This window comes from Hippocampus guttulatus, chromosome 12 (assembly GCF_054856545.1).
Source record: "Hippocampus guttulatus isolate MCC_2025c chromosome 12, RoL_Hgut_1.0, whole genome shotgun sequence".
Lineage (NCBI taxonomy): Eukaryota > Metazoa > Chordata > Actinopteri > Syngnathiformes > Syngnathidae > Hippocampus > Hippocampus guttulatus.
The window spans coordinates 17888982-17906353 of NC_141272.1; the positions used below are offsets into that span (position 1 = coordinate 17888982).

General features: G+C 41.8%; 1 protein-coding gene across 4 annotated transcripts; it reads right to left on the reverse strand.

Moving 5' to 3' along the window:
- Positions 1-2023: 2023 nt before the first annotated feature.
- Positions 2024-17372, reverse strand: pipox (pipecolic acid oxidase). 4 transcript variants are annotated; one of them, XR_015102462.1, is made up of 10 exons: positions 17234-17372; positions 15830-15978; positions 14158-14371; positions 13089-13271; positions 12462-12614; positions 10747-10896; positions 8591-8659; positions 5394-5469; positions 5004-5266; positions 2024-3243 (listed from the first exon to the last, which is right to left on the reverse strand). XR_015102462.1 is itself a non-coding variant. In XM_086125479.1 (8 exons), the coding sequence occupies exons 1-8, from the start codon at positions 17336-17338 to the stop codon at positions 3113-3115; spliced, it is 1161 nt and encodes a 386-aa protein (XP_085981605.1). In that variant the 5' UTR covers positions 17339-17372; the 3' UTR covers positions 2024-3112. The 4 variants fall into 4 exon arrangements, 1 of the variants encoding a protein (XP_085981605.1); XR_015102461.1 differs by lacking the exon at positions 8591-8659; XR_015102463.1 differs by lacking the exon at positions 5004-5266 and having other exon boundaries at positions 3189-3243.

Consider the following 17372-nt stretch of genomic DNA (forward strand, 5'->3'; position numbering starts at 1 on the left):
CCAGAGTGCAGTGGACTGGTTGTTTATTTGAGCCTTGTGCGCAACTAGTAGATAAACGTTCACAATTTCGATCCATCCATGCATTTTCCGAACTGCTTTATCCTCACAAGGGTTGCGGGGCGCGCCGGAGCTTATCCAGCCGTCTTCGGGCAGTAGGCGGGGGACACCCTGAACTGGTGGCCAGCCAATCGCAGGGCACACAGAGATGAACAACCATCCACGCTCACACTCACACCTAGGGACAATTTGGAGTGTTCAATCAGCCTGCCATGCATGTTTTTGGAATGTGGGAGGAAACTGGAGTTACCGGAGAAAACCCACACAGGCACGGGGAGAACATGCAAACTCCACACAGGGAGGCCGGAGCTGGAATCGAACCTCTGCACTGTGAGGTCGACGCGCTAACCACTGGACCGCCGGGCCGCCCGACAAGAGTAACTCCTCCTGGAAATATTGTCGAAAGCCGAAGTGCTTAAAGATGAGCTAGGGATGTCGAAGGGCTTCACAGCGAAAAATCCATGCTACTAATGATGCTACACTGTGTTTTCAGAAGCCAAGATCAGTTCCTTTTGCAATGAAAAAAGTGGAACAGGTGAAAGAGAGAGAGAGCGACTATCACAGGAGAAAATCATTGCGCTAGTTCAAGTTTTCAGATTGGGCAGTACCCGTTCTCAAACCAGATTCCTGAGCGAGAATTTGTGGAGACTACAAGCTAACAGTGAGCAAATGCTCAGCCATGGAACAGCGGCCCATCCCCAGAATGGAGGACAGAAGGACCAAAGTAAGACGAGCGACACACATCAATAGATTGTGCTGGAGGAAGAAACAAGAAAGTACTGCAGCGACTGGAAAGTGCAGAACCACTGCTGTGTCCACTGCCAGCAAAGATGATGGCAGTACAGGAGCCACCCACACCCATTTGAAGCGTATTTGGGAGTATTGATCTTGCAATGAGTTCTTCTATACTTGTCCACATTACCAGTATCTATGCACAAACTATTAAGAAAAAAGGAATTGTGGTCTAGGGGGCTGGAGATGGATGGTCATATGGCATTTATAGTCAAGCCGTGTGTAAATTTAAAATCATGCACCCAACGTGCCAAGAACATGAGAAAGGCACCTACTTATACTCCACTCTATACCCCTTAGAATTGCCAGGAGGAGACTTCACCCGCGACCCTTGTGATGATAAACTGATCCGATAATGGATGGATGAATGATATTACAAACTACATTTGTAAAAACTACAACAGCTGGTTACTAGTGACTGTATCTGAATACATTTTAAAAGTAACCCTCCCAAACCTGTTGTAAATATCCAGGGGGGAAACCCAGGGCCTAATCCCTCAATCTGAGAAAATGACACATTTGGAGAAGTTTCATCTAAAACAATGAATAGGGGAAAGCTGGAGAGAAGATGTAGAAAAAGCTGAATGTCACTAACTCCATGAAAAAGTTGTTTTTCAAACCTGAAGCGTTTCATTCTTAAAAGGTAGGCCACTGTACCTGTGATACAGCTTGGTACCAATAGAGGGCGCTAGTGCTACGGATATAAATACATGAATTGTCCAAGAGTCTTGTCCAATTGTCCAAGAGGCAGACCAAGTACAAGTGAACTGCCAGGCGAGACCTGTCGTAATTATCAAGTCACCTCAAGAGAAGCTGACACGCATGCAAATATTTATGAATAGCTCACCTTATTACATTTGGCACCGAGGATAAAAGCCGTGAATACAAGACTGGATAAGCGGTTCAGATATTGGATGGATGAATAAAATGTATAACGGACACATAAAAACTAAGTTACAGGGTGGAACTCTCTCACCGTCTGTGTCTAAACGATCCGCCCAATAATGTAAACCAATTAAATGCTTAAACTCCAGTAAAATATATATCGAGAGAGAAACAGAGAGAGAGAGTGTGTCATCTGTCTGTGAGATGATTTTATAATCAGGGCTTCATAACATCAAATAAGTTAAATATATAAATTTTAAATGTAAAAAAATGTGAACACAACCTTACATTAAATTTTATTTTTTTAATGATTGTAATTTCTGTCACATTGTTGAACGGTGTGGAATTGATTGATTAAAAACGTTGGAAACAAACGTCTCAGTTAAGGTCGAAATATAGGCTCATCTATTTTGTTTTATCAACATCCCCTTCCGACCCAAAAAAAGAAAAAAAATCAATCAATCAATCATATATGACTCCAGAGGAGGTAGTGCCATTAACCCCACAGTACTTGTCACGGTAAATGGGGCTGAAAAATTCTTTGAGAATCCCTCACCCAGTCCTTTTATCTCTAATGCTTGCTTTATTGTATTAACAGTACCTCTCCAGAAGACTGCATATTCTCACTTGAACTATTTAACAAATGACGGGAAAATTGAGACACAGCAGTGGAGCCTTTTCTGCAAGACACCAAAAACGGTTTCACCTGTCCAAAACAGTTCCTGTTGTTTCTAATCAGCTTGGGGCCCCGCCCACGAAGGAGGGCAGCTCTGCCTGAACCACTGTGACCATGTGTGATTGGACGGTCTTAACTGGTTCCAACTAGATATGTGTGCAAGGGTGCAGCTCGAGATAGGAAGATGCTGAGCTCAGAGGACAAGGTCACAACTACACAACCGACTAAAGTCACCTAGCTATTATTTGAATCCAAGCCAAATCTAACAGTTCATATTGATTTGATTGCTTCTTACCGTTTTGCTCAAAACAGTCCTTTCTGTCACATTTCAAATGACTGGATGTACAGTACCGGAAAGTGCTATGGACAGTAAATAAGTGGTTCATTTACATGTGTGCACTTGCGCGTAGTTTTACATGATGAACATTTTTTTAGGATTTGTAGCAACAACTCCATGTTGAATTTTGGTGAAAATGGACACATCTGAGTATAATAAAGGGGAAAAAAAGTAAAATGCATTCTTGTTATAACTACAATTATTCCTATTAGTATTTAGACCAAAGTCCTTCTTTTAGACTTGTGCTTATCAATTGGAGGTTCTTCAATGAAAATTGCCGTACAAGGAATGATAACAATAAGCATCATCAGAATCAATATTGCAAATGAAACTTGAAATCACAGGACACAGATGAAGACACTTTTCTATAAAGATGACTTGAGGTTGGTCTGGAAGCGGCTGATTCGGAAAGGTCTCAGGTCATAGGAGGGCACTTCTCCCAGGCTAAGCTCGCAGAGCAGCTTGCCAATGACGGGGCCAAACTTGAAGCCGTGACCTGGAGAAGGAAACACACACTGGAATGAGCAAAACAGATCAGTATCGATCATCGACACTGTTAGGTGCAGTCAAATGTGATCCCGCAGCAAGAGCCGTACCAAATATTTTCCCAAAAAGACAATTCAATCCATTGTTGACACTTGACAGAGGTGCAGTAGGACATTCTATGACAGTATAATATTTTGGTGACCTCATTTAACGATCAAAGAAGGGCAAACCTTCTATTTGGATGGCTTTAGATTGTCCCCCCAAAACATTGACAATGCTGTCCAAAAACTAGTGTTCCATTCACATCCTTTGGAAATGGTTGTCATTTGACAAAGTGGTTGGATGCTTTTTTTATTGAGAGAAGAATTTTGTGAAGTTTTCAATTTGAATATATATTTTTTGGCCAATTTATTTACTTATTCAGATTAATAACTTGAGATCCCATATTTGATAAGAACGTGTTGATTTCGCTAACAAAAATAAATATAAACTATATATATATGTACATATATCGAAGCAGCTCCTCTACGCGGAGTTGCTGGAGGGCACCCGTCCCCGCGGTGGCCCGAAAAGACGATTCAAAGACCAGCTAAAGGGTCATCTTCAGCGGTGCCGGATTCCCCCGGCACAGTGGGCTGACCTGCCCGCGGATCGGGCGGCCTGGCATATATATAGCTTACTTTTTTCTTATCAATAATTTTCACAACCAGTGCCCCTTTTTAAATGATCATTATTATATTATTTTTTATTTTTGCTGAAGCTCCTGGCTGGCTCCCAACATATCTGTGCATGTATTGGTGTGAGTTATACCAAAAAAAAAAGACATTATGAAATGTATAGGTGGTTATTTGTTTGTCTGTTCCAAACGAGAAACCTGGACTGAATACCAAATGAAGTCATTTTTCATTTTCCTTGAAGTCCCAAGCCAGACACTCAGTGTTGCTAAGGCCTCAGAGGAAAATGCAAAATCGGCAGAGCAATGCAATAGAATGCCATTTGCCAAAGGTCTCCTCCGAGGCTGCTGTTGATACGCTTGGCTGTGGAGCCCAAACAGCACTGCCGAGATAGTCCCCCCGCCGGCCCCTTTATGCATCTTCATCTCATCAGAAATAAGAATGTACAGCACACCTCACAATGGATGGCAGGCTCAAAGGGTGACTTTGTAGTCAAGACAACCCACCACTATTTGCTTTAAAGCAGATGTGGAGGACGAATTCCTACATTCGGTTTTGTTCCCTCCCTTTGTCTCTTGTTCAGGCGTTTCTTGTTGTAACGTCACTTTGCTTGTATTTTATTCCCTGGGTTCTGTCAGTCTTGGTCAGATCATAGTGTGTTCCTGTCATGTTTTGTTTCCGTCATAGTTTTTTTTGTTTGTTTGTTACTTTGCCTTCATTGTTTTTTTTCAGAACTTTGTGTATTTGGGTGAGTTGTTCCAGTGGAGTCCTGCAAGTATTTTTTGTGAATATATTTTGCTCAGTCCACCCTGCTCCTCCTTCCTCCCTGCCTTTTGAGTCCTCTATCATCACGCAAAACCTGACAAATTTATAGCTATGACGTTTCAGAAAAAAAATGTCACCCGTTGCTGCACCTACCCGTCTTATAATTCTTCAATATTACTAAATATACTGTGATACTATGTACAAATTATATTATGATGGAAAAACTGATGTGCTCGAATAAAAAAAAGGCAAACAAGGAAATCAGCGCAAAAAAATAATTTTGAAACGTTTTGATTGAAAATGTAAAAAAAAAAAAAAAAAAATCATTCACCCCCGTTGTAGAATTTTGCCACTTGTGTGATTGCGCATTGCTGTTGCCATTGTTAGTTTGCCTACGCCAACATCCTCGCATCTGGTCGGTCGGTCTGAGTGGTTTGCTGCTCCCTCCTCCCACCACAGCCCACTCGAGTGAAAGACGGACACAAAAGTGTAAATGTTTGACCGTGACTTGAAAAATAAAGATTTTGGAATTGGAAATCCAAGTAAGTGTTGAATCTCAGGTGGTGGTGATGTGGCGGGACTCCTGTGATTAGGCTGCATGACAAAAATACCAATACAGGTGTCAAAATAAAGCATATACAAAAACAAAACAGGGTGAAGGTTCCATTAAGATCTGAGGCAGTTATTGTTTGATTTTATGTTGTGCGTTGCTGTGTTGTACCTGAGAATCCTGCGCCAATAACAATATTGCCATATGCAGGGTGGCGGTCCAGCACAAAATGACGGTCGGGTGTTAGCTGGGAAAATCAAATATGAAAAGTTAGCAATATTACATCCGTTTCAGCATGATGTCCCTGATCCACTGGTGAAAGGACACTTTGATTCTCTCCTCTTTCATCGACAACTGCTTCAAACAACAAAGAGTATGCAAAAAGGTGGTTAAGAGTGAATGACTGTGTTGTGTTGTATTATTTTGTTATGTTATTATGACTTCAAGATGGCGCCGCGAGAGTGGCTGCCTTCGGAGCAGGTCCGATACTTTTTGTTCTTCTTCGGTCTTCCTTTCATAACTTTACTGCTGTAAATTGGGAATTTCTCCATTGTGAGACAAATAAAGGTTTTCTTATTCTTATTATATTATTCCATTACAGAGAGGATACTGTAGAGATTAATTTGCTCCCAGGATTCACCCAAAAAACACGAATTGCAGTTTCTGCAAGTATTTATCAGGAATTCAGTTGAATGTGAATACAGTATTAACTTTGCAAGTCAATTTTCCTCCGGTGCTCATATTATTGGAAGTTACGAGCTACTGTGCTCTCAGTAGAGCTGGGCAACATGTCGATATACGATCGAGCTTATCGTCATTTGTCATCCGGAGCAAACTTCATATTATAAAAGCTTGATTCGACGGACAAAAGCTTTCACTGCGCAATCGTATGACACATAGTTGCCACCGGGTGGCAGACTGAATAACAATGTGAGGAAGGCAATTAATAGTATCTCAACTCAACTGTGTTTATCGAGCACTTTCAAACAGCCATCGCTGCATACAAAGTGTTGTACATGGAGCAACTAACATATATACAACAATAAATCACTTCACTCACTCAGCCCCCTGGTACACCCCAGAACTCCGCAAACTTAAAACCCGAAAACGCCAGCTAGAAAGACTCGATAAAAAATCCGGTTTAACTGTTCATCTCCTCGCCTACACCGATCACCTTCAGTTTTACAAGACCGCACTCAACTCCAGCCGTTCCACCTACTACTCCAACCTTATCCACACCGACTCCAACAACCAAAAGCTCTCTTCTCCACCGTCAACAAAACCAGCGACAATATTTCAACCTCTTTCACCGTTGACAAATGCAATTCATTCCTATCCTACTTTCAATCCAAAATCGACATCCTCTTCAGTTCACTCACCACCTCACCCGTCCCCCCTCCCTTCCTACCAGCATCCATCACTCCAACTACCGGTACTCCACCTCTCTCTGAATTCACACCTGCCTCCATAGCCGAACTCACCAATATCATCTCAACAATGAATTCCTCTCCTCCACCTGCACACTGGATCCCATCCCATCTTCCTTCGTCAAGCACTGCTTTCCCACCATCTCCCACCTCGTCATGAACATTGTCAACTCCTCCCTCAACTTTGCCTATGTCCCCTCCTCACTCAAACTGGCTGCTGTAACCCCCATCATCAAAAAACCCGGACTCAACCCTGACATCATGAGCAACTTTCGACCCATCTCCAACCTCCCCTTTCTGTCCAAAGTCATAGAACGTGCCGTCGCATCTCAAATTAAAACCTACCTAGACAACAACCAACTTTTTGAACAATTTCAATCTGGATTCCGCACACAACACAGCACTGAAACAACCCTCCTTAAAATCAGCAATGACCTCCTCCTCGTCTCTGACTCCGGCCTACTCTCCATCCTCATCATTCTTGACCTTACAGCTGCCTTCGACACCATCAACCATTCCATCCTACTCTCTCGCCTACAATCCCTAAACATCACCGACAAAGTCCTCACTTGGCTTCACTCATATCTCACAGACAGGAAACAATTCATACACATCAACAACTGCTCTTCCTACACTGCCCCACTGTCCCAAGGTGTCCCCCAGGGTTCTGTGCTTGGTCCTCTTCTCTTCATTCTCTACCTTCTACCCCTCGGCCAAATCATTCGTCATCATGGTCTCCAGTTCCACTGCTACGCTGATGACGTCCAATTGTACATTTCCACCAAATCATTTACCCCAACAACCCACTCTACCCTGTCTAACTGTCTTTCAGATATCAAATCCTGGATGCAAACAAACTTTCTCACTCTTAACTGTACTAAATCTCAACTGCTTATAATCGGTCCTTGGCCCCTCACCCAAACAACCTCCAACTTTAAGCTCACTATTGACAACTGCACCCTGTCCCCCTCCTCTCATTGTCGCAATCTCGGTGTCCTTTTTGATAATAACCTCTCTTTCGACCAACACATCACCCAAATCACCAAAACTGCTTTCTTCCACCTCAAAAACATTTCTCGTCTCCGCCCTTCACTTTCTTTCAACGCTGCTCAAACCCTCATCCACGCCTTCATCACCTCCCGCCTTGACTACTGCAATAGCATTCTCTACAGTACAACCTCCAAACTCCTCAATAAACTACAGTACATCCAGAATGCCACCGCCCGCCTACTCACCCACACCCGCACTCGTGATCACATCACCCCCGTCCTTAAAAACCTCCACTGGCTCCCCGTTCCCCAGCGTATTCAATTTAAACTGCTCCTACTCACCTATAAAGCCCTTCACAATCAGGCCCCCTCCTATCTCTCCGACCTTCTTTCCCAATACACTCCTTCCCGCAATCTCCGCTCCTCAAACACAAACCTCCTCACCATCCCCGTGACCAAGCTCAAAACCTGGGGGGAACCGAGCCTTCTCTGTCGCCGCCCCCACCCTCTGGAACGCTCTACCACAACACATCCGCAACTGTACTGACCTCCAATCCTTCAAATCATCTCTTAAAACTCATCTGTTCCGCAATGCTTTCAATACCTTTTAATCATTTTGCTTTTTGCTCATCTAAATGTGCTTTTGTAAATTATGTATGCTTGTTTTAAGTGCACATTTTTATCCTGTGTTTTAAGCTCTTGTAAAGTGTCTTTGAGTGTGATGAAAAGCGCTTTCAAATAAAATGTATAATTATTATTATTATTACAAGGATCACTGGGACCAAACACAGTATCACCTCTGTCTTCTTTTCATTGAAATTCAAGAAATGTTGTGCCATCCAGGTTTTGATTTCTTCCAGGCAGGATAAAAGTGGCCTTAATGAGAAAGTGTCTTTTTTGCTCAGTGGGACATAGATCTGACAGTCATCTGCATAGCAGTGGAAGGAAATACCATGTTTCCTTAAGATGGAACCCAATGGAGCAGGTACAGCGAGAACAGCAGCGGACCCAGAATTGAGCCCTGTGGAACACCACATGACAGAGGAGCAGTACGTGACTCAGAGCAGCCAAGGCTGACACAAAAGGTTCTGTCAGCTAAATAGGACCTAAACCAATCAAGAGCGCTCCCGCCAATGCCTGCCAAGTGCTGCAAACGAGTCAACAGAATACTGTGATCCACTGTAGCAAATGCTGCAGTTAAATCCAATAAAACCAGACATATGTAGTCTCCAGTGTCATTTGCCAGGAGGATGTCATGAGAAACGTGTAACAGGGCTGACTCTGTGCTATGCATCGTCTTGAAACCTGACTGGAAGACCTCCAAGATGTTATGTTCATCCAAGAAAGATTTCAACTGCATGTGCACCACTTTTTCCAGACTTTTTGAAATGAAAGGCAGTTTGGAAATGGGCCTAAAATTTGACAGCACGTCTTGATCAAGACCAGGTTTCTTGATCAAAGGGTTGGACCACAGCATGTTTAAACTGTTGGGGAACTATAGCAGAAGAGAGGCTGCTGTTGATAATGGCCAAGACCGATGTACCAATATTCGGGAGAACCTCCTTAAAGAAATGTGGAGGAAGAGAGTCGCAGGGGAGTCATCCTACATGACAAACGTATGGTACGAGTTAAATCTAAGACTCAATAAAAATTAGTAAATGAAGAAGTGGGTGAATGCAAATAAAGAATACCACTAATTCAGGAGAGCAAAAACAAACCACAAAAAAAAATTGTGATTAACTATTTAAAAAAAGGTCCTGAAGGCAAGATGTGTACGCCTTCAAACAACAGCAGCAAAGCAGTTTGCATTTTGAGCCTCGGCAAAACTCAGAATAGGAAGATTTTTACGTTTTTCCTCTAAACGGCAGTGACTGACTCCCAAAAATATTAATTGAGCTGCTTATGTCACCTGTGGCCTGGAATTTGTCATATTGAGGCGAGACGTCGTCACAGCGAGCTAGAGCTAGCAGTAGCAAGTTTAGCAAGAAGGTTTAACCACTGCCTGCGAAACCGTTGCAGGTTCGCTCCTAACTCAGGAATCCTCACACAGAGATTACGAGGAGTAATTATCAGAGGGAAGGACCCAGAAGCCATGCTACTTGCTAAGCTAACGTAATGTTATCAATCGTGCAAGATCGAATGAAGTACTTGGGTGAAAGAGTACCCTTCACAAAGGTTTTGCTGGAACCGGGTTAAAGCGGAGCGTACCCGACCTTGAACGGCAAACCAGCAGGCAATTTATTAAGTGTCTGACAGAAAATGAATACAAAATAATGCTACACATACAGCTAAACAGGAAATGGTCCCACGCCACGTACATCTGCCAGGAGCAGTGGCTTAGAATATAAAAATAATATTAATTATGAGGATAAGTGATTCAGAAAATAGATATACAGTATACTGTATGGTAAAGTGAATGCAGATAATATTACAAATGTAATTTGTTTTCAAAATGATTTGATTGTGACCTTTGAGCTCTTCAAAATAAAAATTCTCAAATCTATGCTCTTTTTGGCAACACTGTAACGCACCACACTATGTGTAAAATGTTTCCCACAAAGCATCAGCTGCCGCCTGGTCATCCTGTAATCTGCTGTTCCTTCTCAAGGTTTTCTCCTTTTTTTCTCCCCAAATTGGTTTTTGAGTTTTCCCTTGTCAAATGTGAGCTTCTGACGACTTTTGAAACAATTAAAGGCTATACAAATTGACTCGAGTTCACATCTGAAATTTATTGAAGGTTTGTCAGAGACACTTTAGTGTGTGCTGACCCTTGTTTAACATCCTTTTCTACAGTATATGAGTGGTTGATTTTGACCACAGCCACAACCATTGCCAGTTACAAGAGGTTCTTCACACTTGTGCAACTACATGATTACAGTTGTGGATTTTTAAGACTTTTTTTCCAGTTGAGTTGGACAGGTTGTAGGTCACATCAATGGTGGAAAAAGTTTTGAAATTATTGAACACAATAAATAATTTGCCCTTTAAACTGATATGTAGACTTTTGACATACACTCTACGAGTCAGGATAAGTGTTTTGTTAAACTTATTGACTTACTGCTAATTGATTACTTACAGTAAGAATTCAAAAAAAATATTGTGACTGACCGTATACATGCAGCTCTCAACCACAGCCGGCTCAGGGATCAGGCCAGGAAAGCTGCGGGTGATGTAGCGCCGGAGGATGTCAATATCAGCCGTGTCTGTCTGCTTGTCTCTTTGGTCCGGGTCAGTCTCACTGCCGTTATGGTAACAAATCTATTCCCACATAAAAACAGTCACATTTGATTATGATTAGCGAAATTCAAGAGCTATACAGAACAGGAATGTATACCCAATGACCACAATAAAGTGGCCACTGACACAATCTGTTCCATTACAATAGTTAAGAGCCGTGTCTAATTAATGACAGGATTGTTGTCACATGGCCCGACAGACAGATAGATCTCTCTCGTTCCGAGTGACAAGAAAAGTAGAGTCCGACGTCTGTAAAACGTTTGCGAACTCCAGCAAACCCTGATCAGAATGCAACAATCACAACGACTCGCAAATGTTTGCAGCTCAGTGGGGCTTAAAATCGACATGGATTGGTCAGAAATTGCGACATTTGTTTGTTCGAAAACGATTGACAAAACAGCCTCAACACTGAGATTCAAAGAATTGTTGAAATTACATTCAAAGTATGTTTCTAATAACAGTCTCAGAAGTGAGTTTCAATCCTTTTCATCACAAGAGTAAAGGACCTACTTAAAGAGCAAGTGTTTTTTTATATATATATATATAAAGTCAAAATATTAATACAGTATATTAAGTGCATGAATGAATACAACGCATGCAGTAGGAAAATATGAATTTAAGTATGCAAGAGTTGTTATACTCGCATATTTCTTTCTAATTATTTTTTTATGATCCATTTTTTTACAATTATTTTTACTACCTAACTAGAGCAAGAGAGAAAAAGAGAGGGGTTGCTTTCCAACTGACTTAATCTCACCAACCAAAGTGGAAGCATCAAACAGACAGAGGAGATGGAGAAAAAAAAGGCAGGATGCAACACAAGCCTGTCAAATGCACAGCATCTGTTCTGAAACAAATTTACCACCGAACTGGAAATAGTCCACAAATCAAAATAGAGGCGCGCTCGGGTACTGACTCGAGCAACGTGAGATGGAGTCAGGCTGAGCAAACAGAGAGGGAGATCATCGGTCACTGCCACTCTATATGGAGGTGAAAGATTAGCACACGGCTCCTCTTGCTGCCGATTCCGTCTCGGGAGGGTCTTAGTGAGCCAATCACAACTTTACTTCAAAATAAATGTCTTCTGAATAATTTGAATTGCACTGTCCATTAGTAGATAAAATACATATATCCTATTATATATTACATATTTCTATCATAGCCATTGCATTAAAAATATATGCAGTATATATTTACATATTTTGGAATTTTACCAGAGTGTTAAGAATAAGCCATAGAATCATAGGTAGTGCACTTCAGCTACTTCGTGACAACTCTGTTCATCGTTGTATTCTGTTTGGCAATGTGTCTACTGAATGTGCACCATTTGGGGATCTGACGAGTATAATTCAGCGCCTTGGTGATAGAAATGCTGGGTCTACCTGTGTGTGTGTGTGTGCGTGTGTCTCTCACACACACACACACTTATACCACTTGTACACATACATACATACATGAATACGATTGATGCATTGATTATTTGACCGTTTTTATTTTGGGCTCACTAATTGGTAAAACATAACACAGCAGTACTGATACCCATGGTGCATACTGTAGTTACTTTTGCATACTGAGAAAGACAGTACCTTCATCAAGCCAGGGTATTCATTGGAAGGCAGGCCGTAAATATGGTCTCCAGCCTCCTCTCCTTCAGTCAGCAAGAAGCATGGAAAGCGTTTCTTCACATGGTAGGAGTCAGGAATCTTCTCTTTCCAATAACACACATTTATTTTCACCACCTATAATACAGGATTCAAATCAGTGTGTCGATTGTTTTTGCACTTTGTAGTGGATATCGATGATAATGATGACTGGTATTTTAAATACATATAGTATTGAGCTCTAAGACCGGGCAATAACTCAAGATGTATCCCAATCGATACTCAACTCAACTGTATTTATAGAGCACTTTAAAACTGCCAACATTGTATACAAAGTGCGGTACATGGAGTAACTATCATATATATATACAACAATAAAGCTGCTATTTCGGATATTGATTTCTACATAGTAACCTTTGTGGGATTTAAAGAGGAGCTGTAGTCTGATCAGCGAGGGATTAGGTGTTACTAGAACGGCGCACATTTTAGAGTAATGCGTTACTGAGAAACGCATTACCGGCACCAATGCTTCTAAACGCTCTGTCGTAACTCAAATCTGGAGTGCAAATGTTGCTTTTGGTTCGTTAATCACATGAAAATTCTTATTTTTACCGTTAGAGGTAGATGTAGGTCAATATGAGTCAGCAATTTAGTAGTCCAAGGTCCAGCAGTGATCACAAGTCCCTTGGCTTGATAAACACCTGCAGATGTCGACACAGTCACAATCGGGCCAGGCTTGATGTCCGTTACTTTCTCTTGGTCTTTAATTACACCACCTAACTTCTGAAAGTGCTCCTGGGAAACAAAAACAAAAGAATTCACACTTACTGTGTAATTTGTAGGTTGTCAGTGTGGGTTTTTTTTTTGGTTGGTTGGTTACATTTTTATGGTTCGGTTCCTGGTGAAACAATCCACAGTCGGTCGCCTCGCACCTCTGCATATTTGCAGTTCAGCGCCCGTGGATTTGCATATGTTTCTGTTTTTGGGGGAGACACTGTTCCAGCGGCACGGTTAACGCACAGAGATCCAGCGTTCGATTCCGTGCTCCAACCTCCCTGTCTGAGGTGTGCATGTTCTCCTGATGCTTACATGGGGTTTTCTCCAGGTAGTTCGGTTTCCTCCCACATTCCAAAAACATGCATGGCAGGTGATCGGAAAACGATTAATTTTTATAATAGTTGCTGACCCCTGGGTTAAGCGGATCAGATCATGGATGAATTCTGCCCAAACCACATTTTCCCCGTGTTTTGGGTGGAAAACATGTTCGACTCTTATCAGCACTTTTGCGAAACTTTTTAAAATGTCACCGCTCGTGGGTCCGGTCTCTATCCCCTGCGAATATCTGGTGTCGACTGGACTATGAACTGGTTGTAAATGAATTTTGCACTATGTTTGTAAAGTTCTGCTAAAACACAAATGACACAACAACAAAAAATGCTGCGCCATAAAATGATGCGCCCCAGAAAGTAGGCCGGCTGTGGCTCAGTTGATAGAGCGGCTCTTGTGCGTTGGGCGACAGACAGCTTTGTCAAGAGCTTTGGGCACCTCATGGTGTAAATAAAGTGCATTCCATTTACCATTAGCAGTGAGAAATGGTTAATGATTAAAACACAATATGAACTTCGACCGCATGAACTCAGGCATCTTGAATTCGACATTATCTATTATCGTCTTGCTGTACCTGCGCAACCTTGAGTGCCCGATCTGCATATAACACTCCAGCAGTGGTGTCCACAAAAGCGCCATCGCCATCAGCCAGGATTACATTCGGAATGTGCTGACTGAAGTTGTCAGGGGTCAGGACCACCATAGGAGTCTTGTTCTTCTCTAGGGTGCTCTTAAAGTCAAGGTAGCTTTCACTGTTCTCTGGTCCCATCACCAGAAGTCCCGTTCGTCTAAAGAGGAAGATGCAATGCAGATTGATAAGAGGCTACTTATGATGTAACATTTCCGAGTGTCAACGAATGTCTAAATACGCTATTATACTGTGAATATGGTACTTCAGTTATACACATTGTCAGAAATCAAACCGAAACCGGGTTTTCATCGTTGTCGCTGGCATTCCTGCTTAGCTGATAAAATTACATCCAACTTACAATACCAGTAGAATAGATTGTGAAATCAGTCACTTTTTATTATTTTTATTTTAACTTTTATGGTCCCATTGAGGTTAAGAACCTCTTTCCAAAGAAAGAACTGGCCAAAACAGGCAATATCGAATAAAAAATATTTGAAATCAATGGAAAAAAAACCCATCTTTTTCATTACATTTTAAAACTGTCCTTCCCATGTTAATAAAATGTTGAATTTCTCTATAGTTATCTTTGTTTTCAGTGCCAATGCTTTAAATCTTGGCAATTTAAAATCAATGTGAAGTCGACTTAAATTAATGCTGACTGGTGGTTGTGTCGGCTGCCAAATGCTACCTTGGTTGACAGTTCAACAGCTTTAAACAAGTCAATCCACTCACCAGATACATCAACTTTCCCGCTCCCCATTCTCCAAGCTTGCTACTTTTTTGTTTTAGTCCCGCTGGTGAAGGAAGCAGGCTGTGTTTCCACAGACCGCAATGATATTGTCCCACATTGTTTTTATTTCACCACCGTGTGTTTTTTGAAACTTTTATTTAGCTGTGTATTTGCTTGTGCGGCGTGTGAAGTAAGCACGTTCTCGGCGCCGACTCGCTGGCGCCACCGCCGGAGAGGAAGAAAATCTGACGGTTCTATAATGGTGGTGACGAACTATAATTTAGCGATGCTGGGAGCGTGGTTAAAATAACGATGACAGGCCACCTGTGACATACTCACTGATGGTCCCAAAATGCGAGGGCAAACTGTAATTTAGCGATGACATAAGCGCGGTTAAAATCACGATGATGGAGTGACAGAGTGACAGAGTGACAGACTGACGATGACAGACGTGGTCGGCCTGAAATACAGTGGCAGACTGACAATGATGGACGGGGTGCATGGCCACTGGCGAATGACTTATGATGGACCGGCAAAATTTACTGACATGCCCACCTCTGGTCCTGAATATCGAGTTACCAAACCACCTACGAGTCAGCGCTTGCAACCTCCTACCATTCCTCCATCACTCCAGCCCTGGATAACACACACACTAAATCCTCCTTGTTGTGTATATATAAATCAGAAGCTTAGAAAGATAAAATGAAAACACTTCCCGATTCTGAAAGCACTGAAGCGGTCACCTTGTGATTCAGTGATGCTCGAGGTAATAAGAAATTGAATCATTTAAGGCTCCTTGTGGAGTTTCTCTGCAATCCGGAGCACCTTGAGAACAACAACACTGTGCAATCAAAAGCTCTTTCGATTATCCAGCTGCCAGCTCACCTGTACAGTTTGACACCAGACTCCCTCTCCAGCTGAGCCCACAGTTTATAGCCTTCGTCCATCATTTGGGTGTAGAAGTCTTGGTCATAAGCTTTACGGATTATCCGGGTTTGGCCATGGGAGCTCCCTCGAGTGTGAGGTAGAGTAAACTAAAAAGTGGGGAGGGGGCGGGGGGGGGGATGACAAAAAACAATCAGCTTTTAAATAAATATGTGTGGGGCATGCACTGTGAGCCTACCAGTTAAGGCCTAATGGATTTTGTTTGGAGTAGTCTTAATAGTTAAAAACATCATTGGGTGCAAGGGCCACTGCGCAGGCTGTCAGGCCCGTCATACTATGAAGTGGGGATACAGTGAACAAAAGTACCATACTTCCTCAGGTGGTCAAAATGCTTCATGCTTGCATATTTTGATATATTCTAGGGCAGCATAGAAATTTCTGAGAAACAGACAATTTAATTCACAAAGCAACCATCAACAAATTCTTTGTTGTGTTCACATCTTTGATGAACAACGTGACTCTTGAAATAGATTCATTATTTTAAATGTGGAGCTGTGGAAGAAGAGCTTTGTGTCTTTCATCGATTGCTGCCAGGATATCAGATCTGTGTTCATCCAAACCATTTATCACACTGAGTGAGAATAAATATGAAAGATTATAAAATACTGGATTAATGTTGATTTGATTCCTACTCAAGGTGTTATAATATAGCTTTATTTTTCAATGTTAAAAAAAAACGCTTATAATAGCAATATAGCACTTCATTGTTAAAATAAGCTTTTTTTCACATTTTCAGCAAGTGGTGTGCCGCGGGATTTTTTCAATGAAAGAAATGTGCCTTGGCTCGAAAAAAGATTGAAAAACACTGACCTAGGGTGTCGAAAACCTTGTTTGTTTGCGGGATAACCAAGGTACATATTTTAATGATTTTTTTTAAATATCAGGTGAAATTGATGAAGAATTACCATTGACTTTATATTCTCTCATCTTGAGAACGCTTCTCGGCGCTGTTCTGAGAGTTTTTATTCTCACTGGGTGAAGAAATAACTTTATAACATTTTTTTTAATCCAAATCACCTACGTGCGCTTTTATTTTAAAGGTGGCCAACGCCGGCATATTACCGTAATGCGCAGTATTCACAAATCGCAGTGGCGGCTCACTTGACTACAATTTTGCGAATGGAGGCTGGCTTGACCGCAGTTCTAACTACTTAACCTCAAACTTTCATCATATCTGAAATTTTAGATAGGTGCGTAATATGTTGACGGTCTCGCACTCAGACTGTAAGAACGACTCTCAAACATCGAAAGCTCGGATCACTCTTTGACATTGAGCTTGTCTGCAACTGATTTCTCAAAACTCCTCTGACACATATGGCTCCTACAAGAGATCGTGTGACACACCTGTTCAAGGAGAAGGGTTTTCTTTTTCCTTTTCACTAGCTGATAAGATGTGAAAGATCCTTGGATGCCAGCACCAATTACGATGTAATCGTAATTGCCGGCCATGGTTGATAAATAATGCAACACTCACAAACAAAAG